At 38.2% G+C, this 24,569-nt stretch overlaps 1 protein-coding gene across 4 annotated transcripts in view; it reads left to right on the forward strand.

The window, feature by feature from the left end:
* Positions 1-24,569, forward strand: part of LOC124593680 (ATP-binding cassette sub-family C member 4-like) — a 473,970-nt gene that overhangs the window by 429,471 nt on the left and 19,930 nt on the right. For all 4 annotated transcript variants that reach the window (XM_047131977.1, XM_047131979.1, XM_047131978.1 and 1 more), the window contains 2 exons: positions 19,352-19,481; positions 22,235-22,345. In XM_047131977.1, the coding sequence (XP_046987933.1) occupies positions 19,352-19,481; positions 22,235-22,345 (241 nt within the window). The remainder of the gene's footprint in view (positions 1-19,351; positions 19,482-22,234; positions 22,346-24,569) is intronic.

Here is a 24,569-nt window from a genome sequence, read left to right on the forward strand (position 1 = left end):
TCCACCCTCCGTCGCATGGAATCCCTGATGCGCTAATGGAGCCCTGGAGAATGGAGTATTGTATCACAGCCATCCACAATATGAGCACGGAGAGTCTCTACATTTGGTACCGGGGTTGTGTAGACAAGAGCTTTCAAATGCCCCCATAAATGAAAGTCAAGAGGGTTGAGGTCAGGAGAGCGTGGCGACCATGGAATTGGTCCACTTCTACCAATCCATCGGTCACCGAATCTGTTGTTGAGAAGCGTACGAACACTTCGACTGAAATGTGCAGGAGCTCCATCGTGCCTGAACCACATGTTGTGTCGTACTTGTAAAGGCACATGTTCTAGCAGCACAGGTAGAGTACCCCTTATGAAATCATGATAACGTGCTCCATTGAGCGTAGGTGGAAGAACATGGGGCCCAATCAAGACATCACCAACAATGCCTGCCCAAACGTTCACAGAACGTTCACACAAGCACCGAAGTCAACATTACCTTCCTTCAATTGGGCCAACTGGTGGTGAATCGAGGAAGTACAGTACATACTGATGAAACTAAAATGAGCTCTAACATGGAAATTAAGCGTTTCCGGACACATGTCCACATAACATCTTTTCTTTATTTATGTGTGAGGAATGTCTCCTGAAAGTTTGGCCATACCTTTTTGTAACACCCTGTAGAGTTTTCCTGGCTTTAGGAATGATTTAATGTTGATTGTGCCAAAGCAAGTCTTGCTTTTGGTCTTGAGCAGGCCATAAGACTGATTTCCTATAATTTGAGACATAGTGTATCAGCCTAGTCTTCCCAAAGCCAATAGGCTAGTTGCATCACTGGTTGGTTCTTTCTGAGGTAATTTTGTATTGACTAAAACCATCTACCATTGTCCTTGGAATTGCAGGACTGGAAATGTAAAAATGCTTCATAGTTTAAGAATGGACAGTTTGGTTCCAAAATTTAAGTTCCGGACTCTGGTGAACAGATGTCAGCCAAAAGACCTTTTTCTCCAAGTCTAATATGAGATGGATGTGCAGTTTCTTTTATTTCTGATACATAAGTTAATTTGGAAAAAATGCTCCAACTTCTTTTTTTAATGAGTTACTTGACAACAACCACTCTAGGACTCGTATTACTTTCTCCATATTACTACAAAATTGTCTTGAACAGTGTAAATTATGGAAGATTTTCTACTGCTGTATCAGTTCTGGCTTGATTCAGCTTATGTGGGAATTGTTCAGCTATTTAAATTACATCTTTGCCAAACAATTAGCCATCCATCACATCAATCTTGGTTGAAAAATTCTGAGCTTTGTTGAATTTGTGGAAAGGTAAAACTATGCATAAGAGTATTTTTTCAACTTAAGGTAAATCACCCAATTCTGCAGGTACAGACATTATTTTAGTTTTCTTCTAAAACACCTGAATATTTCTTAAGATCATTTGTGTATCAAGAACATGCTACAATGTGTCTTGTCCCTGATACGTTGTATGGCGACTAAGAAGCTAAATTACTAGCACAAATATTGTATCACTGCTATTTGAGTACACAGTTTTCTTATGTATGGAACAAGGTACATCAGGAAATGCATTGATTACTTATTTAAAAGCTTCTTCATCAGAGGACATCCCAAATCGATTGAGATGAGCCATATTTTTTAAGTGATTATTTGTGTCATTACGTGTTTCTTTCTTGATTATTCGGCAGTTATGATTTCGCACTACAGTTAATCAACATATATTTTGTTCAGCAGTCCTGTTGTCAATCTTTCATGAACCAAATTGAGCTGATGAGAATATTCTTCAGGAGCCTCATTGAAAGCCCCTCATGAACCAAACTGAGTTTATGAGTATATTGCTGAACAGTCTCATTTGAAATGCTTATGTGTTGATACGTTTTTCATAGATAGTTTCTTGATGCGCCTTAGAACTTACAAACTCATGCAATCAGAGAACCTTTGTTTATGTACAGGTTACTTCCTGCATCACATTTCATCGTGTTCCCTTTTCTTAATTTTTTCAAACTTTTTGCTTGTGCAAACAGGTTGGTACTTTTTTTTTCAGCTGCTCTTGTAGGCATTCTCATTGTAAACAAGAAATGTATAAAAGCTAAAACAACATGAAATAAAAATATTGGAATCTATTCATTTTTATTTTATGACATTATTTATTATACAGAACAGGTTAAACAAATCTCTTTGGGGCTGGTGCAAAGTTGAAAGAAAAAAATTAATTATCATAGTAAGTAGTTAAACATAATAATCAAGCTAAGTTTTTTAAATAAATGGTTCATTCAGTAATTATTTGAGAAATTTATTCAAGCAGCTTGTGGAAACACAGAATACATCATAATGTGTGCATGCCTCTATTAATTCACTGAGAAAATCGCCAAAATTTGTATTATGGGAGAGAACTCCCATTGATGTTGACACAGACCTACCTTTTTTTTTTTTTTTTTTTTTTTTTTTTTTTTTTTTTTTTTTTTTTTTTTTTTTTTTACCAAGCTAGTCCCTTCACATACCTGTAAAATGCATTGCTGTGTTGCACATTTTATTTTTGCTAATTTCTGCCTCCATTCTTGCCTTTTCCATTATCACGCCTTGTAGCTATTTAAAGTTATCCACAAACTCAGCATTCTTTAATGTTCATTTGTGCATACCCTTCTCTGCCTCCTCGGTTACCAGTGTTGTGTCATGAGAATATAGTAATGACAAATGTACCAACTACAACTTTATTTCTCATCTCAGAACCACACATATCAATAAATATCAACAACTTGGAAATACTCTACCAAAGAATAAATAGATGGTCTCTAATTCTCGGTGAATATCTAATTCCATGACACCCTCCCCACACTGGTTATCTCTAAAGGTATGACTAGCTACACAGGATGGCTTATCGTGTTATCTTCTAGTGTTTGGAGGATTATTGTTGCTATCTTCTCATCTGATAGTGCTCTCTCCATTCCCACCTTCCACCCCATGTGTCGTAGGTGCATTTCCTCTTGTATCAGAATGACATCTCCAGGGTGGAATTCGATGGGTTGTCCCAGTGGACATTTAATTTCATGGAAGTTCCTCAGCTCTGACAGGTATTCTTTCATCCAACATAACCAAAAGGAATTGTTACAAGTTTCTTCCCAATCAGAAAAATGAAAAGAGGTCAGTTTGTGTTCGTCTCCTTATGTGACAGGCCTCGAGTTCATAGTGGCTTCAATAATAATCAAAGTGATGTTTAGCTGTATACTGTATAACCCTACCACTACTATTGTAATTTAGTGTACCTTTTACCTAAATAAAAGAAAACCCTGTCTCTATGTTGCCACGTATAGCTGTCTCTCTAAATTTAGTTTAGTTTCCAAATAAAGTACACTATGGGAGGATAATCCTGTTTATTGGAAAGATAATCGATAGAGTTACGCTTTTTACAGGATTTGACTGTGTGTTGTGTCTAATGGATAAGTAAATCAGACTATTCATTCTTTTCCTACGATCTTACTCAGCGTTTAGACAGAAATGCATTATGAATAATATTATACTGAAACTAGGACAACACAGCTCCAAGTTCATTTAGTGGTTTAAAACATGTACTATTGGTCCACAGCCTAGCCAGGCAATGAACCAGTGAAGTACTGGAAAAGCACAAGTATGAATTTTGCCTACTTTCTTGCTACTGTGTAAGTTGCTTCTTCAAATAAATATTACTCCATGTAAACAATGTTGGTGCAGACTCTGGAATTTGACTACTACACCCTCATACATTACATTTTTAAAATAGAAAAGGCCCAGTCGATAACTTCAAGGAAGCTAAAACATTTTGGCCAGGGGGGATCTCTAGAAAAGCACTTTCCATAATCAATAAACTTAAATACTAAAATATGGTTATAATAGAGGGAAACATTCCATGTAGGAGAAATATATCTAAAAACAAAGATGATGTGACTTACCAAATGAAAGTGCTGGCAGGTCGACAGACACACAAACAAACACAAACATACACACAAAATTCAAGCTTTCGCAACAAACTGTTGCCTCATCAGGAAAGAGGGAAGGAGAGGGACAGACGAAAGGATGTGGGTTTTAAGGGAGAGGGTAAGGAATCATTCCAATCCCGGGAGCGGAAAGACCTATCTTAGGGGGAAAAAAGGACGGGTATACACTCGCACACACACACATATCCATCCACACATATACAGACACAAGCAGACATAAGTCTGCTTGTGTCTGTATATGTGTGGATGGATATGTGTGTGTGTGCGAGTGTATACCCGTCTGCTTGTGTCTGTATATGTGTGGATGGATATGTGTGTGTGTGCGAGTGTATACCCGTCCTTTTTTCCCCCTAAGATAGGTCTTTCCGCTCCCGGGATTGGAATGACTCCTTACCCTCTCCCTTAAAACCCACATCCTTTCATCTTTCCCTCTCCTTCCCTCTTTCCTGATGAGGCAACAGTTTGTTGCAAAAGCTTGAATTTTGTGTGTATGTGTTTGTGTTTGTTTGTGTGTCTGTCGACCTGCCAGCACTTTCATTTGGTAAGTCACATCATCTTTGTTTTTAGATATAAATACTAAAATACTTAGATACTAAAGCACACACTTTTTATACTGAACATTTCACTTCAATAAAACCTCTTTCTTACTGTAATTTACTTTCAAAAGCTATTATTCTTTGAAATAACTCTGTATAGTCACTTTACAGATTCTTGTAACTTGGCTTCACTCTGACTGAATTTTACATAAGCAAAATTTTACTATAACACTTTGTAATAGTTAAGAAAACTTTTTTTTATTATTTACCCAAAAACCATTTAAATGGTGCCTCTTTATATTAACTTGGCACTTCATAAGTCTGTAAAACAGGATACTTGAATTAATCAAACACCAGGAAGGAGCCCTATATAGGAGTATGATTAGGATGAAATGACAGGATGAACCAGTTTCTTTAAAGTTCAAGAATGATTATTAAAACACAGTTTAAATTAATGGTTTACATTATACAAAAATGAAAATACAAAAACAATCCTATCTGGTGGCTGTAGGTTTTGGGTGTGGCAAATAATTATGACAGGTACACTATCCGCAGTGCGGCCTGTAAGTATCTTGCTGTATGGGCTCAGTTTCTCTTCTTGGCATCATTCAATTTTAAATACAAGAGCCCAACAACTTGCAAGTATGTCATCAGCCATTTGCAGTCTTCATCCGAGGCAATATTGTGCAAATTTGCAGGCAAAGCTTCTCCGGCTCCACAGTGGCGTTGCCTCAGTATCTGCTGCCTACAGACTGTGTAACTTACTTGCCACACTTGCTCTAGGTAGCGCACCAATTCATCCTTGCTACCTTTTCCACTCCCCAGAGCCACTTTTGTTTCAAAACAAAAGCACACTGGATTTTACATAACACTTATTTCTTACATTGTTCCTAAGTGTGACCGTTTCTTAAATTGTCAGATTTACATCAACATGAACAATTTATACACACAAACATTTTTAAATACAAAATGTCATCAGAAAATTATTTAATGCAATAATAATTTACATACATTACTCACATACAATGCAAAGAACTTCAATCTCCAGTATAGTACACTTTACTTTAATATACCAATATGCAAAAATTGTAAAGAAAACAAATTATAAAAATTTCAATGAACCATAAACAAATAATGTTATAACTGGGCCTTGTGAGTTCCAATACCTACCATAGAAAACATTTTATAGTTCCCACTATTCTTTCCCACTACACTCCCCACTAAGCTGTTTATGCGGTAACGAATTTCTGTAAAATACCATGGTGTACAAGGAACTAGTAAGTCTTTGCGGTGGTTAACACTTTTCAGAGTTGCGGTAGTTACAAATTTAAGGCATAGAATGTTTTTGCAGATAGTATAGCAGGTGTAACACATTCAAATGACAGTGATGTTTCAATTTGTTACCTTCCTGGGTCCTTCTGGATATTACGTGTGAAACAAGAGTGCAGGACTCTATTGATTGCCAGACGAATTCGGGGATCAAAAATTCAGTTCAAACAGTACGTAATGAATGCCAGGGTGATGGAGGTGGATGTTTGTCTCTCAACTATGTAAAATGATGGGAACTATCAAAAAGCACTGGATGTTTTTATTCCCTGTTGAAGCTAGTGCATTTTAGTCGACCTCCTAGGCATATCAGTCCATCTTCCATGAAAAAGTTATACCGTGAGATCTTGGACTCTTTTAGCAGTGGTAAGTTACTTTGAGGCATGTGTAGTTTTCCAATGAAGGATTCTCTCTGTATTACTCATATCCAATGCCTTCAAGCAGCTGATAGTTTAGTGACTATAAGCTCTCCCACGGATTTCTCCTCCTAATGAATATTGTGTACAAAACGGAGAGTCCGTGCTGTAGTATGAATGAGCCTGCAGCATGAGCTGAATTTAGATAGGTCCATGAGGCTGGTCAGTGTAGATAATGACAGAACTTGACTGTGGTTTTTCTTCTGCTTCATCTCAGGAGGTAATTGGTTTACTGTCAGATTATCAGACGGCCAACACTCAAGTGGATGTGCAAGGCAAAGCAGTCCTTACCACCATAGTTTCAGGAAATGTATTGGACCTCCAAGAAGTCCTCTTGCTAGATGATCAGGTGGATTGTTTGGTCCTGAGCTGTGTCTCCACTATGTGGGAGTTAGTAACTGTATTAAATGATTACAAACAAAGGTCTTCAAACTGTTTTGGTTGCTGTGAATCTGATGTGGCATGACTGTAGTGTCTGTCCACAATATTGCATGAGAGATTTTAAAATCTGTTGCATGGCAGAAGTAATACTGTAATTGGGTTCCTATTACTGCTGCTAAAAGTTCCAATTGTGGCATGGTTACCTTGTTAATAAGATTATGAGCTAGGACATTATTCTATAAAACTGTACAAATGTACAGAGCTGCTCCTATGCCTTTTTGGATGCATCATAGATTATGTGCACTTGAATGTCTCTTCAATGAGCAATGGCCAGCCATCTGCAGGCACATACCTGTGAAAATGATGCTAAGTTAGACATCCAAGTGTACCATCATTTTTCTAGGTCCCATGATTTGGGTTCATCCCAGGCAATTCCTAAGCACCATGTGTCCTGCAGTAACAATTTTCCAAGAACACAGGCAGGGGAGAACAATTCAAATGGGTCATAGGACCTTGCCAAACAGTACTACAGCTGTTGTTTGGTGATTGGCTCTTCTGATGACTTCCTGGTGATTTCACAGGGGTTGATACAACAGTACTTATCCTCAGTGTTCCAGTCTACACCTAAAACTTGAGTTTGTGAAGGGGGTTCTCTCCCTTTGGCCTTCCAAGTAGTTTTAAGTTGTTCAGAGATGGTAGCCAATTTTAATAAGGGGAGAATGATCAGTTTCATCAGCACTACAAATTCATAGTATATGGTAATCACCTAATCATCGCTTTCTGCTGGGATCACAAAGCCATACATGTATGTATTCCTGTTTATGAGAGATGCCACAGTGGGAAATGATGTCATACATTTGTCTGCGTTTTCTCTTAAAGTTTCAGAGAGTCAGACCAAATGGGAGCCTAGTGAAGCAGTATTTTGTTATATCATCCATCACTTGAAGGGCTCCTATTTAGTTCTGGTTAGTTCTGAACTGGAAGAATCAAGTTAAGTCTTTGTCTTCTTCATTAAAGACCAGCTGAAGGAATACCTGTGTGGCAATATCAGTGGACTGCAGTCTGAATCGCCATAAAATCTCTAGGATCTTCTCAGTTAGTAGAGTCAATCCTGCCTCTAGTACCTCGCACATAGAAGGTGCATTGCTTTGGTGACATGACACGTCAAGACTATCCTCCATTTAGTCTTTCTGTGTTTCTGTTTCCTTGCTGCATAATGAGGGAGATAAAACAGTGCCTTCTTGATAGTTGAGTGGGAGTGACCTCTACTTGCCCCTTTGGAATGCATTCTGGCACATTAAAACATAGTAATAATATTGTTACGTTCCATCCTGGATTTTCCATTGTTTGATGAAATCATAGTACATTTTCTTAAAGGCTTCTTGATGTTGAAATCTTGTCCTTAGGTGGTTGAACCATTTCTCTGCAGTCATTCTGCTACTCACAAGAGTTTTATCCTGTGTTTTGGGAAGTGAAACCACTGATCATTGACCCCTTTATACAGAAAGATGCCCTCAAATCCTCAAGAATTCTCATGTCCTTGCTGCTCACAGATTGATCTCGAATGGCAGTAAGCCCTATAGCCTCAAAGTCCCAGAATGGTCTGAAGTCATTAGCAGAGGACAGAGAAGACTAATCAGCATGAACAAATTCACCACAATTGCATGCACACAGATACCTGACTTATTCCCAATAACGTTTGAACAGCAGGGATTTTAGTATCATTTCCTTCATCACAAATGGACTTTTGCTGTAGCTATCTACACATAGCACACGTTTTTTTCCTTCTTCTTACAATCTGAAACTGTATCCCATTTTGGAGATGAAGAAAATATCTATTTGCTCATTTCAGTTTATCTGTTAGATCACTAACACATACAATCTTCTTACAGCCCTGTGTCCAGTGACTGCAAGATTTATAAAAGATGGTGAATAGTTCTGGTACTCTGATACCTTTCTGGGTTGGTCTTTTAGATTTCATGTGCATGTAGAGTGTGGCAGCTGTGGGGTTGTGCACTAGAGGTGGTGGAAATATACCACGTATCTTCTGCGTGGTAAGCACCCCATGCACTTCCTCACTCAGAAGCTCCATCAGCTGCAAAATGCCTCCTTTGGATGCTACTGTCCACTTGGCATGGATTATCCAGTGGCAGCAAATGTCATCTGGAAAAGCTGTGTCCATTCATGTCTCTCCTAAGAGGCTGGAAAGCTTTAATATGTTGCTGGCATTTGATGAATATTGAATTGAGTTCCTCTGGGCTGGCTAACTGAAGGAGTTTTATGGCTACCATGTAAGGTAGGTGGCCCTGAAGTGTCCGATCCTTGTTCCTCAAATGAGAAAGGAGGATAAGAAAGGAGGATAAGAAAGGAGGATACTCTTCATTTCTGTGCATGTCTCAGCAGTCACTGCAGTACCTTCTGCTAAATGCTTTAGCTCTCTTGAAAGATAGCTACAAAGAAATATGCATTTATTGATGGTAGTACTGGTGGGTCATTGCTGACTGACTGACCAAATTGCTCCCAGACTGTGCCCATGGCTCCAGATCACCTGAAAAGAGCTTGTATTACTCATCATCTAACAGGACATAATGCCCTCATCTAGTTTGGTGAGCCAGTCCACAACACTTTTTAGTATCTCTGTAAAGTATTTGTAATCTGTGTATTTCACAGCGTCTGACAACTTTTCAACTTCTGTGCCAAAGCACCTAATGTTCTCTCTCTCTCTTTCCCCTTCACGCCATGCAATTGTGCTTCCGAATTGTTGTCCACATATCCTATCCTTCACATTATTCAGTAGTGTACGGCAGTGTCAGCTCATGATCAGATGTTCCTGAATCATTATTATCTGAAGATAGGTAGCCTGAGTAGTTCAATAAACAACAGTCTGATGGCAGCACTAGTTATATGCGCATTCTCAGTAGCATTTCTGAGTAGCACCTATTATTGTTATTAATGAAACAATAGCTTCATTTTAACAGCAATGGAAGCACACAAGCAATATCTTATCTCCTTCATATCCTGAGTATACAATTACTTTATTACTGCCATAAAGCCTGTGTAGTACTCCTAAAGTACAACAATGTTGTAGTTTTACTTATCTCTGTTCTAAGAGAGATGTGTGTGCCCTCCTGTTGTTCAGTTCATCTTTGTTGTTCTGTACTTTTCTTCTTGGTTCACTACATCCTTGGTTTCAGCACCAAAAAATGTTATGCCACGAAAATGCAGTAATGACAGAGTGCACTAATCACAACTTTGTTTCTCATAACAGGACAACACATATCGACAAAAATTAACAACTTATAGATACTCCTCCAAAGAACAAACAGATCATTTCTCACTCAAAGCAACTACTCATTCCACAACAACCATCATAGCCTTCCTTTTCTCCATACTGCATTTCATTCCATATCTCTCAACTTTCTCCATTTAAGGAGTCTAGTTGTTCTTGTACCTCCTTACTGTTTGTTCCTCACATCACAATATCATCAGCAAATAGTAATAACTTCATCTCCCTTTCTCTGTGAGCTTCTTTCATCTCTTCCATTATTTCAGTCATCAACATTATAAGTAATAATGTGTGACACCTCAGTTTCTTGTCTGAACCCTGTAACATTTCTAAACAAATCAGTTCTTCCAACTTTCTTCTGGACACAGCTGAAGTTTTTTTTCATTTATTGCTTGAAGGATTCAGTTGTTTGTTTTCCAACTCCCTTTATCTCCAAGGTTTCCCATACCTTTTCTCTGGGGACAAAATTGTAAACTTTCACTAAGTTAAGAGTTGTCATCACCAGATTTTTTCCATAATCCCAATGCCTTTCCATCAACTGTCTCATACTAAACGTCGGATCCACTGTTGACCTACCAAGTCAAAAGCCATACTGCTCCTTTTCTAACTGGCCTTCCACTTTTCCTTTCATCTTTGTTCCCGTATTCTCTCCATTATTTTTGCTGCTTATGATATGAATGTGATCCCCTGATAGTTATCACATATTTTTCTGTCTCCCTTCTTGGTCAGTGGAATTATTATGTCCTTTCCCCATTCTTCAGGCACACATTTATGAGTCCATTTGCATCTTAGCAATCTGTATAACCATTGTAGCTCTGTAGGTCTTGCAGTCTTTATCATCTCCACACTTATTTAATCTACCCCAGGTGCCTTTCCTATTTTTATTCTTTTCAGTGCTAGTTCTGCTTCTAACATTGTAATGTCTTTCCCTTATTCCAGGCCCAGGTTCCCATATCATACTTCTATTACCTTTTCAGTGCTGTTTTTCACATGTAGTAGTTTGTCAAAGTACTCTTTCCATCTTTACCCTATCTCCTCTGGTTCCATTATTAGCTTTCAATTTTCTCCATTCACCAGCTTTGTGTAAGTGCTTTCCTTTCTCTTCCTTTGTAACTCCTTACACCATCCTTTTGGCCCCAGTAGCATTCCTTTTCCAACTCGCATTTGAATTCTTCCTGCCTTTTCCTCTTTTCTTCCTCTGCCACTTTCTTACACTCCTTTTTTACTTTTTGGGTATTTCCTGTTACTTTTTTCGTTTTTATCTCTGTTTCATTCATGCCATGCTTTCTTCTTTTCTTTTACTGCTTCCTTCACTTGCTCATTCCATGTTAGTCTCTCCTTATCCTTTACCACACTGGATATTGTGCCACAGGTGTTCTATGCAGAGCCTACAAATGCCTCTTTAAACTTACCCCACTCCTCTTCCATATTCAGTGCATAGGATTTTAAACTTAAGTAACACCATGAACTTTCACTGTATACCAATGCCTCTTCTTTTAGTTGTCTTCTTTTTTGTCCCAGCTTCTTGAGATCTCTTGATGAAGAGACACAATATAATAAGTTCCATAGTGATACAATGAAGTTACGTAACAGTTGGTAATTTAACTTCTGAAACTACCAGTTTATTGGCATTTATGGAACGAAAAACACTCTCATACTCTCATGTGGTCAACTGTAACATTTTGTGTGTGTAATGGGACTTACTGTGGTGCAATTCCTTCTGATAATTTAATTAAGCTGCATTAAAGTGTTGCTAGGCAACATAATCAACACGGTGATATGTGTCTCAATTAAAACCGAAGCTCGACATTCTAAATAAATTTTCAGTTCATCCCTGTCAAAATCAGTATTGTCTCAAAATCAACTTCCAACATGGTACATTAAGTCCAAGCGCATTGGCAAATATTGTATGTGATTTACAGGATAGCTCAATTATGCACTGGCGTGCAACATATTTTAAATAGAGTGCGCAAGTTTCAGTTTTCCATAGTGGGCTTAATGACTCTTTTGTAATAACATGATCTCACATAAAGTCTAACTCGAACTGGATTTGTCTCGATCCGAGGCAAAATCATATAATCAAATTCACCACACAGGTCAACGAACTGTACACATGCACTTTTGCACTCCAAGTGATAACTTGTCTCAAAGTAAAAGCCGCACATAAATTCACACTTCTTTTTATGCATACAAAAAATCAAAACACCTTTATACTAAACAGATAAATTATGGCATGCAATTACTAACTAAACATTTCTGATTCCAAATAAACTTCAAGAACTTGTATTTCATAATCAGTAAAATTTATTGCCTGAGAGAAACTATTAGTTTGCTAAAGCAGATTCATATTACAGTCAACTCATGTCTGGATGATGACATCATGAATTGACACTTGCTTGGAATGAATGAAATACCTGTACTGAAAAATACTGTCCATTCAGTGATTTACTGACTTTTATAACAAATTTGGGTACCCCTTGCATCGCTACACTTGTACCTTCCTATCTTTTAGTTTCCACATTTTATTCTCCCTTTCTGTCTTTATTCCTTCCATTTTACCCACCCTTATCTTTTCCACCACTACTTGATGGTCTCCATCAGAAGCTTCTCCTAGCAGCACAGTTACATCCATCAACTGCCTACAATTTTGCTTTTCCACCAGTAAGTAGTCAATGACCATCCTCATCCTTTTCTCTCCCCACCTATATCTTGTTTTCTTCATTAAGAACATATTGCCTACAGTCAAACCATTTCTGTCATGGAACTCAATCAGTTTATTTCTTTCCTCCTTCTTTTTCCATATCCATATGGACCAATTATCTTTTCCTTCCCTAGTCTTCCCTTCCTCACTGTGCATTTCAGTCATTCATCACTGTTGCTTCCACACCTGTAATTTCATTCTCTAATTTCTCTAGAAATTCCTTGATGTTCTTCTCTTCATTACCTGTCTGTAGTCTGTTTACTTCACTCCATTATTTATCCTCAGCTGAATTTTCATTATCCTGTCACTTGTGTATTCTGCTGCTTCCATGCATTGTTCTGGGTTTGGTTTTACTATTGTACCCACTCCATTTTGGTCCTCTTGTCAACCATTCCAATGAAGTGTGTGTATCCTTTTCTTATTTTCCTCCTTCCTCTTCCTTTCCACCTGACTTCACTAAGCCCCAACATTCCTACGTTCTACAACTCCATGAAGTCTAGCATCACTTCTGCCTTTCCAAACAGGGTCATCAGATTTAGGATGCCCACTTTCATTGCATGGGTGACTAGCTGCCGATTTCCCACAGTTCCCCCAGCACCACAAGAACAGCTTATTGCTTGCAGTGTAGGCCCTAACTTTTTTGAGATTGGTTTTGAAGTACCATTTCATATATATGCTATTATTATTATATCCGCTTCAAAAGGTATTTTAGAGCTACTGCCATCATAGGTTTAGGCCGCTCCTAAAATGGAGAACTGATACCTTTTGTAGAAACTTCGCTAGAGAAATATATGCTATAGGTAATATCAGAGGAAGATAGTTCTTCTGCTTTTTCTATAGTGAGACTGTTGTATTCTCTTCCACTTTCAAAACTGTCGACTCTCTTCAATTTCTATGCTGGCAAGAGGCACAGAGTGCTACCATCCGGAGCCAAAGGGACCAAGGTTTTTTTAACACCTTCCTCCTTGCTCATCACGTGCAAGGCAAGGCTCCTGGCTTGAGATTGGGATTGGTGGAGTACACTCCTACAGTGTAACCAGTAATCCCTGTTTTTTTTTAAAGAATCAGACTCCTATGTATAAAATAGCTTCAAACTTCTGATTACTTTACAAATGAGGTAATGTGTTAAATATTTGATGTTAAACATTTAAGTCAGGAAACATTTTGAAACGGGGTTGAAATTATGTTTAAAGTTTGTTCGAAGTTGCTAGATGCTATCACTATCGGATACTGGATGAGTCTATTGTGGATAATTAGCACTTTGTTTTCATACATCTCCTTAACTATGTGTCATTCAAACACAGTCAGTGCTGTATGTGATGCTGTCTGCAAAATGTGTAGTGAATACAGTTAGAAGTACAGAAGAAAGAAAATTGAAACATCATACATAATGTGGCAGTTTTACTGCAGGGACAGTGAAAATTTAGTAACACATTAACTTTTTTCCTTGTGTTATTTAGTGGCTGGTGTCAGCAAGAAGTAGTTTCTTAAAGCTTTGAAATTAGATGTAAATTTTTTTGCAAGTCAATAAGTGCACTCCTTCTCAAATATAGCGTGAATATAGTCTAGATATTTGCACATTGTGAGTTACACATATTTATAAACTATGTACATAGTTTATAAATATAATACTTGTCTTCCTGTGTTTAACTTTTCACATAACTCTTAATTAGGAGATTATGTCAGCATTTTAATTTTTAAATTCGGTCACTATTTATATGAAATATTGAAAATAAAATTTTGTTGTGTCTGGAGGCTATTAGATAGGTGACCTGAAACTGGGTCTGGGTTCTGTACCTCAAGATAGTTGCTTATTAATATAGACAGTGTAATCACACAACCTGGTGGATCTTAGCAACTGGGAAATCGTATCACTCTTAATGTATCACAGTGACAAGCTATCTGGGAGCGGTACCACAACACACAGAAGTTCATTGTTTGCAGTTTATTAAACACGCCAGTTTCAAGTGTAGTCTGAGCTGAGAAATATCATTTAACAGCTATATGTGAACTGAATACAACTTTAGCAAGCTGAACTGTAATATTTCACTAGTAATTTATCATATTTTAAAAACTGCAATCATGATCTTTCTGGATTCACATGTGATCTGTGTGTTTTTTGTTGGTTTGGAATGGTGGGGAAAATTGCTCAGGGAAATATACCATTGACTGCATTACCTACAAATGGCAGCAATATAGGTCAGCTGCAAAAGTCAAGTGAGACATCAACTTTACTCCTTGGAAACATAAAAAATGTTTACCTAGACATACACAAGTCTCTAATATTTTTTGTCTAAGATATATCACTCCACAATAACCAAGTTTGTTGGAAGACTCTCATTGGCTGCAAAGCAAATGCTGTGGCCAGAAATTCACTCCCATATGTTCCCAATTGCATTTCCTTCTGGGTCACTGTCATTTCGCCTGTTGTTTGGCACAAAAAACATACAAAACCCTTCTTTTGTCCTACAATTTTATGAGGGGTGACTGAAAAGTTCTTGACCCACCCAATGAAGGTTGACAGCAGTCCACATGTATATCGCTATTTATAAACGTAGTCCCCTTTTAGGGCCACACACTTTTGCAACTGTTGTTGTAAGTCCATTATATCCTCCGTGTAGAATACTTATTCCTGCATGGCACAATAGGCCTCCACTGCAGCCATGACATTATCATCTGATCGAAAATGAGTTCAAACTAGATGTTTCTTGAGCTTAGGGAAGAGATGAAAGTCAGAGGGGCCCAAATCAGGTGAATGAGGTGGGTGCCTAAGCAGTTAGAAGCAACAGTACTCGATGGCAGACATCACAGTGAAGGATGTATTCACAGCCACATGGTTCAGATGAAGGAGCACACATTTTGTCACATTCTGAAGCATTTCACTTTGATGGCCTCCCTCAGACACATTAGTTGAGCAGCATAATATGCTCCATTCACTGTTTCACCCTTTTTGAGGTGTTCAGCTAGGATAACACCTGGTGAATCCCAAAAAATAGAGACCATCACCTTGTTAGCTCATGTAACAGACTTGAACGTCTTGGAGGTGGGTGAGGAAGGTTGTTTCCACTGCTTCAATTGAACTGTGGATTTGGGTTGAAAGTTGTGAACAAATGCTTCATCCATTGTCACAAAACGTTTGAGAATGTCACAGGATCTGGCTCAAAAAGAGTCAAATTTTTGGTAGACATCACGTGTCCCTTGTGTTTGTTTTCTACTGTCAACATTCTTGGGACCCATCAACATGAAACCTTGTGCATACGAAGTACAGATCTTATAATGTGTCCAATGAGATCCTGAGATATGCCCACTCTCTCTGCTACATGCGGATCTCCCATGATGATATCCTGAATTGCAGTGATGTTTAAACTCCATACTGGTCATTATGTGTCTTGCACTGTCAGGTGCACCTCGGACAGACATGTTGCCCCACTTGAATTCTACTACCTACTTTTTCACAGTGGAATAGGAAGGGGAATCCTCCACTAACATTTCCATCATATCATAACAGATCTCCTGTGCACTCATGCCGTTATACAGTGGATATTGCAAACTGCATGCTTTCTCTCTTTATCCATTTTTCAAAATGTGTACACTGTGGACATCAAACTGAAAAAGAAAAATGAAAAGTATTGCATGTAACCTAGCAAACAAATGTACTGTTAGTTGTTGAACTGACATCCAGCTAGGACAGGTTTTATTGTGGGTGGGCTGAGAACTTTTCAGTCATCCCTCATATATGCAGGCAAATTTTAGCTGGAAATATAGCTTGAATTGTCCCTTTGTTGACAAATAATTTGAGTTTATCAACCATATTTTATTCTTTGAGACAATGTAATTTTATGAGTCACGAACACTACATAGGGGAATTAAGAATGAGATCAATTTCCATCTACAGACCCATAGTTCATAGAATATGTAAGGAATTGGGAGAATGTATACCAAAAAGTAATTGCCAAGTTAAAATTTACAAATAATGGTAGCTTAATAAGACTAATGGAAGCTTAATAAGACAATCTGAAAGGATTATGCTTATCCATTATGGATATTTTAAAACCGTGACTGTATATTGAATGTAAATAAGTTATACACAACTGCAATCAGTCACTTTTTTGAATAATAATGCTTTATTCCATGAACCAGTTTTCGAACCTTTTCAGGTTCATCTTCAGATGGTTTCGGGAGGATCCAGGAAGTTACATCATTACTGGTAGTAGCATAATGCTGGGTGCTGGTTTGCGACAGAAATCAAAAGCTATATAGGGTATTGTGAAAGCTGAAACTGGGAAGAGATGCAAATACCAGGATGTCATTCTCAAAAATGCAGAAAATGTCAGTATCAAAAACCTAGATTTGCCAAATTATATAAACAATTATTTCATAAATGCAACAACTTCATTAAGTTCTAAATTTACAAAACAAGAAAAACCAGAAATTACAAAAGCTGCTTCTGGCATGAGGGTGGAGCCAACACATCAACATGAAGTGTTAAAAGTGATAAAAAGCTTGAAACCTAAAATCTCTGCAGCGTAGATGAGGTGGCATTGTCTGTCATAACAATGACAGCCCCAGAGATTGTAAGAGTCTTGGAACACGTTGCCAATTTACCATAGGAGTGTTTCTAGAAAGACTGAAAATCTCAAAAGTGAAGCCATTATTTAAAAAAAAGCAACAAGTATAAATTTAAAAACTATCAGCCAATATCACTCCCTCCAGCATTTTCCAAAATGCTAGAAAAATTGATGAAGCACAGAATCAACAAATATCCAAATGACAATAAAATGCTAAAGAGTTATGAACATAGTAATCAACAAGGCTTCCAGACAGGTAAAAATACAGAAACAATTGTAATGTGCTACACAAAACAAATAATCAAAAATCCAGAAAAAGATAGCAGTGTTGTAGGAGTACAGTTAGATCTCCCCAGAACATTTGATGCTGCCAATCATGGCATCCTTTTAGAAAAACTGGATGCATTAGGTATTCAAGGAATGGGCAAAAACTGGTTTGAATCGTGGCTACAAAACAGAACACAGATTGTAGAACTGATGTCAGCTTGCTCTAACCACAAAATAAATTTAGTATCAGAAATAAGAGTAACACTAGGCATTATTCTGGGTCCTATATTGTTTCTTGCCTATATAAATGACATCCACACATCAGGTGGTGCAGCAAATGCCATACTATTTGCTGATGATACTAGTATGATAATATGTGCACCAAAGCATTTCTCCAAAAAATAGTGATCAAGTCCTAAAGAACGGTCATTCTTGGTTCAACACAAACAGGTTGACACCAAATTCAAGTAAAACAAATTACATGCAGTTCAGAAAAATAAGCCAAAATATAAATCTTGATCTGTTGTTGGGTGACAAAGCAATAGACAGAGTGACATCTGGAAAATTACTGAGGATTCATGTTAATGAAAACTTAAAATTTAATGACTGTGTAATGAAACTTTCACAGAAACTAAATTCAGCCTGTTGTGCTTGTAGAATTATTACAAATGTTTGTACCTCAGAGGGTGTGAGGATGGCATATTACAGCTATTTTTTGTCTCTTGTAATATGCAGAATAGTATTTTTACATGCCAGCATTTGCTGCTTAAAACAAATTTTATTGATACAGAAGAGGGCTATATGAATAATATCACACAGGCATCCAAACAGGCTCACTGCAAACCCACATTCAAAAACCTTAAAATACTAACAGTATGTTCATTATATATACACAAATGTGTTTTATATGTCAGGATCCACCTTGCAGATTTTGAAACAAATGTAGACTTCCATAGCTACAATACCCTAAGTAGCACAGCACTCTATACAATGAACAAGAAGAACAAAGCCTCAAAGGTATGTCAGTCGCTACAGTACAAAACTTTACAACAGACTGCCAGTCAACATCATAGAGTTAGAAGATGAAAACATATTTAAAGCAGAATTTAAAAAAATCCTACTTGAACAATGTTTCTACTTGGTAAATGACTATGTAGGACAATAAACATTTTATGATAATGTTTATATTAAGGCAAAACTAAAAATATTGTCTTTCACCCCTCCTTTTTATTACATTAACCTATTAATGGACAGCTCTTGTGTGATGTAAAATCTCTACTTAATGACTGTAATGTATATAGGATGTGCTGTCTAGGGAGGACAAAAATAAAGCCCTGTGGAAAAAAGATGCAATTTTAACACCACAAGTATACATGTATATAAAATTGTTCTACTATGTATTCTACAATTTTTTTATTATTCTGTGGTATTATATATTGTATGATCTTGTATTATTCTGTGCTACTATGTATTGTATGACCTTATATATTTTTACCTGTACTGTTTTATTTGTATATTTCTGTGTTCCATTTCCTTGGAATGGTTTCCCTTAAATTTACATTACACTTGGACAATATCCATACAATATTTATTGTCTACAGATGGATAAATAAAATAAAATAAAATCTTTCTCTTTCTCTCTCTCTCTCTCTCTCTCTCTCTCTCTCTCTCTCACACACACACACACACACACACACACACACACACACACACACTGATAATGATACACTATTATTGGCAAATGTACAAAAGTCACAAAGTAACATGTATGTGATCAATGGCATCAATGCTTATTTCAGAGGATAGTTTACCAGCAAATTATAATGTAATAATTATGCAGCTTTGCTAGATGACGACATTTAGAAATCTTATTTCCACTGAATGATGACTGTAATTTCAGGACTGACTCACTTATACAGCAAACAGTCCATGAGAGGTTTACTGATTGCACAGTACTTACCATTGCTCATCGACTGCACACAATTATTGACAGTGATAAGGTTCTAGTTATGGACAATGGTAATCTGAAGGTAACGTTGCATTTTCAATCAGAAAACAATATTATTTTAGAAATATGTAAAGGTAATCCATGTCTTTTGAGATTTACAAGTAGAAGATTACATGCTAATAAGATATCAGACATAGCTCAAGTTGGGGCCCTATTCTAGGTTTTAGATAAACCTTCAGGTCATAGTGCTTCAACAAAATAATTAAAAAAAGCAACTTTGCTGGACATACCAAAAGATGAAGGACTATAAAAAAATATGATTTATTGTGTAGATCCAAACACATCAAATTTTCATTTATGTACATTAGTTACTGAATTGCTCAGCATACTTTGACAGAAATTTTACTATAAATACTTATGGAAAAATTTAACACAAAAGAGTAAGTGGCTGTTATTATTTTACTCTAATACAATAATGATTCTTATTTACATAGTCTTTTGTAGACAATTTACATTACATAAATGTCATCCAATGTATGTAAAATAGTTAATTTTTCATCACATGTGAAGGTAGAAACAGGAACGTATTTACACTCTTGTTCTTTTTCATTTCTTCTTCTTCCTTCCACAAATTAGGTGGGGTCTTGGACCTGAATCCAGATCATGAAGAAATCATTAATGATTCTGAACCAGACAAGGGATTTAGGGTTACAAGAGGCTAGTGAGATTTTCCCTAGATGGCCCATAAAAAATTTGACACAGGCGGATGCCATGAAAGTACCCATGGCTGTGCCACAGATTTGTTTACATACTTTATCCTCAAAGGAGACATTGGAATTTTAGGACTTGCAGACATAAGTGCCACCACTGTCATCATGAATCACAGTGATTACTTGACAGAAGGCTTTTACCAACTGCCTGACTCCTCCAACACAAGCTCTGCCAGCGATCCCATCCCAGATGTCCACCATAACGTCCAATCCCTACCGAAATGCAGGAGCCCATCCCAGGATCTCTCTCCTGAGTTCATCTCCCTCTTCACACCAATGGCATGCCACACACCCAACAAACCAGCTTCTCTATCCCAATTCATCAGTGTTGATACTATCTTCTTATACATAAGCATTCCCTCTGCCAATGGCCTTACTGCTATTGAACACTACATCTCCTGATTTCCTTCAGACTCCAAACCCACTACCCCATTCCTTGTGCCACTTACCAGCTACACCTGACACACAACTACTTCTCCTTTGAGGTGGAGGTATATAAATAAATTCACGGATCCGCATGGCATCCTTCTATGCTAGCCTTTCTATGGGCCATCTAGAGGAAACCTTCCAAGCCGCCCAAAAACCCGAACCCCTTATCTGGTTCAGATTCACTAATGATATCTCCATGGCCTGGACTGAGCGCTATGATACCCTATCCTCATTCTTTTGCAACCTCAACATCTCTTCCATCCACTTCACCTGGTCCTCCCAAAGCAATGTGTCACATTGCTTGACTTCACATTCACCTATCTGATGGTTCCATCCACACCTGTGCCATATGAAACCCACTTCCACATGAAAGAATCACTCCCATACAGCCTGTCCACTCGCGGAGGACACATCTGTAGTAACGAGAACTCCCTTGTCCATTACGCCAAAACCTTTATGAGGGCCTTCACAGACAATACTACATCCCTATCCCTACCCCCTACCTCAAAAACCTTGTCCACAAACAGATTTTCCATGCCATATCCTTGCACATCCCTAATCCTCCCACCACCTGCAAGAATCAGATATCAGCTACAAAGGAGCAATCCCTTCATGATCCAATAATAGCCTGGACTGGAACAAATGAACACCGTTCTTTGCCAGGAGTTTTATTATGTATCATCATTCCTGGAAATGAGGGATATCCTACCCAAGCCCCTTCCCACCCCTATCATAGTGGTATTCCGTCACCCACCCAAACTCTCCAACATCCTGGTCCACTCCACTCCTAACACTTAACACTGGGATCATAACCCTGTGGAAAACTGAGATGCAAGACCTGCCCAATCCATCCACCAAGCACTCCCTACTCCAGTCCTGTTACTGGCTTATCTTGAGGCAGGGACACAAGTGAAAGCAGCAATGTCATTACTAACTCTGCAGCAATCGCTGCACAACTTTTATGTGGGCATCACAACCAACCAGCTGTCCATAAGCGTGAATGGCCACTGCCAAACTATGGCCAAGAACAAAGTTGACCATCCAGTGGCATAACATTCAGCTGTGCACAACATGCTTGATTTCAGTGGCTGTCCTGCCACTCCATCCCACTCCGCATCTCCATGTCACCCTTGTTGTGTGCTGTAGCCCACTGGCTGTAGTACCCATGCATCACATGCCTAACTTGCACCACTGCCATCCCTCCCTTCTACATTCATAGCTAGCAAACCTGCTGTCTTCCTCTGAGCCACTAGCTATCCATCCCAGCCTCTCTTTCTGCATCTTTTCTCTCCTCCCTCAAAACCCACCTCAACCTAGTCCCCCTATCATCACACAATCCTGGTATGATGTAGGGGCAAAGGTGTATGTGTACATATTTTGTTTATATCAGTACTCTAGCATGACAATGGATTTATTCCAAAGACTAGCAAGTTTTCTTTCTCCTATGTGTTCCTGTTGACAAAATCAATGCTTCTGCTATTCAGTGAATTTTCTCCTTTTCTCATAATTCAATTGTCATTTTGTTGTTATTCCCTCTTGTATTTTGCACTGTTATAAAGCATGAGTCAAGCAAGAGGTATTCTCATTTTTTTACACTGTTTCTTTCATTAGTGCATACTTTTGGATTTAATTTCAGGAATTTGACCATCCGCACATTCTGCTCAGTGACAAGAACAGTATATTCCACAGTATGGTTGAACAAGCAGGAAAGGTGGTATCAGAAGAGTTGAAGAACATAGCAGAAGAAGTAAGTTATTCAAAACTGGAAATATATCTTACACATATACACTACCTGACAAAAAGGTGAAGCACCCGTAAGACAGGGTTGGATGTCTGTGTAACTTTGTACATGTACATGTCATCAGTGGACAGATAAATGATTAAAGCTGTAATTCTCTTTGACAGATAGGAAGGCTACCAGAGTCCATTGTAGCTGTTCATGTTTAATGTTGTTACATGACTGGTAGGGTATATAAGGGACATGAACCATTAGTATCAGATACTGAATGATCACTATGAAGGACACAGTGATGCCAAACACTCATATGAGACAGTGTTATCGGAATCTGACAGAATTTGAAAGGAGCCTTATTGTGGGTGTCCATTTGGCAAGCTAGTTGAATCATGTAGTATCCAGATTTGTGTATGATTCACGTGTGGCAGTGACCTGATGTTGGACTGTATAGAAATACGAGGGCAGGCATACTCATTGTCAAGTTTCTGGCTGACCACATCTGACCGCCATAAGGGAAGGATCATTGTACTGTGCACCAAGCACATTGTAACCTCTTCACTGGTGACTGCTATCTGAGAACAAGTAATGGACTCCTTGCATACTGAGTCATATGGCAACATTGGTTGGAGACTAGCATCAGCTGAACTATAGAATTATTGTTCCATGCTTAGGCAGCTGTTAACACAACAGAAATGGCTGCATTGGAGTGGCGCCATGACTACGAAGCATGGACTGCTGATGGATGGTGTTGCATGTGTTCAGCAATGAATTGCAGTTCCCCACTGTTACAGATGAGTGTTGTCACCAAGTGTGGCAGTGACCAGGGGTGCGGTCCCAGTTTCCAGTGATTGGAGAGTCACCATGGAGTTATGGAGTTACTCCTGGCATTATGTTGTGGGAAAACATCAGGTATGATTTCAGGTCATGGTTGGTAGCAACTGTGGAAACTTTGACAACACAGTAGTATGTCATGGGCAACCTGTGTCCCCATACTTCGAGCGGCATATCGTAGAGCCATTCCTGAACAGCACAATGCCTGTCCACTTGTGGCACATATATCTATTAATTGGTTGTGTGGTACAGAAGTATTTCCATGGACAGTAGGTGCCTCATATCTGTTCTCAATAGAACATGTGTGAGATCAGCTCGGAGGTTAACTCCATCCCAGTGCCAGTATCCAGGATACGAAGGACCGGTTATAATACTTTTGGACCAGGTTGCCTCATGAGAGGGTACAATGGCTTTATGATACTTTCCCCAACAGAATCATTGCATGCATCCTAACTAGAGAGGGTGCAACATCATATTGATAAGTGGGCTCATACTGTTCTTTCTAAATTTAACTCAGTTTTGTAACCATTGCAATACCCTCTCATCCCCTTAAGTTTTATTTTGGTTCCTCCTCCCCTTCTGGGTGCTTCACTCTTTTTGCCAGGCCTGTGTGTGTGTGTGTGTGTGTGTGTAAGCTTTCTAGTGGAGACTACTTTTATTTATTTATTGCTGGACTAGTATCAGGGCATGATACATTTATCTCGGTTATATAGTGTTTTGTGTTACTTAATGTGACTGCTACTTTTTCATGTAATTAACTAAAAAACTTAAACTTAAAATGGAAAAGAAATATGTCTTATAAACATGCATAACACAAATCTTACAGTATGTGTAATTAAAGAGTAACTATTACTACATACATTCCTTTAAGGTGCCAACATGTTTTTCTTTGACATTTCAGTAGCATTATTAACTCCATCAAAAAATACATAAAACAGGCCTACTGCATCACTGTGATACTATTATCTTTGTTTTTATCTCATATTAGCTGTACATTTGTTAGCAAAGGATTTTCCCTTGATATATTACTCTTTTCTTGTGTAAGTTGTGTGCTAAACTAGTTATCAAACAGTGCCATCCTCCAAGTCCCCCTGCAGGGACTTGATCCTTCATTTAAATTTAAATTGTCAAACATAGCTGTGTTGAGAGTTTTTGAATTCATTACCTCTTTTGTTACTCATTGCTAGTGTTCTTCAATGGTGACCACTCATCTCTCCTCTTTTAATTCTTCCTTCTGCTCCAGTGTGTGTTTTTCTGCTGAGATTGTCATTTGCTGAATCTCCATACCCATGTTCAGGAGATCCTCTGCACCCTGCAATTCCTGATTGTGTAACTTCACACCATTGGGAGACCTCCTCGCTCCCTGAATGGGCCATTATCCATATTTATTGTACCACTATTTGTT

Source organism: Schistocerca americana, chromosome 2 (genome assembly GCF_021461395.2).
Source record: "Schistocerca americana isolate TAMUIC-IGC-003095 chromosome 2, iqSchAmer2.1, whole genome shotgun sequence".
NCBI classification, from domain to species: domain Eukaryota; kingdom Metazoa; phylum Arthropoda; class Insecta; order Orthoptera; family Acrididae; genus Schistocerca; species Schistocerca americana.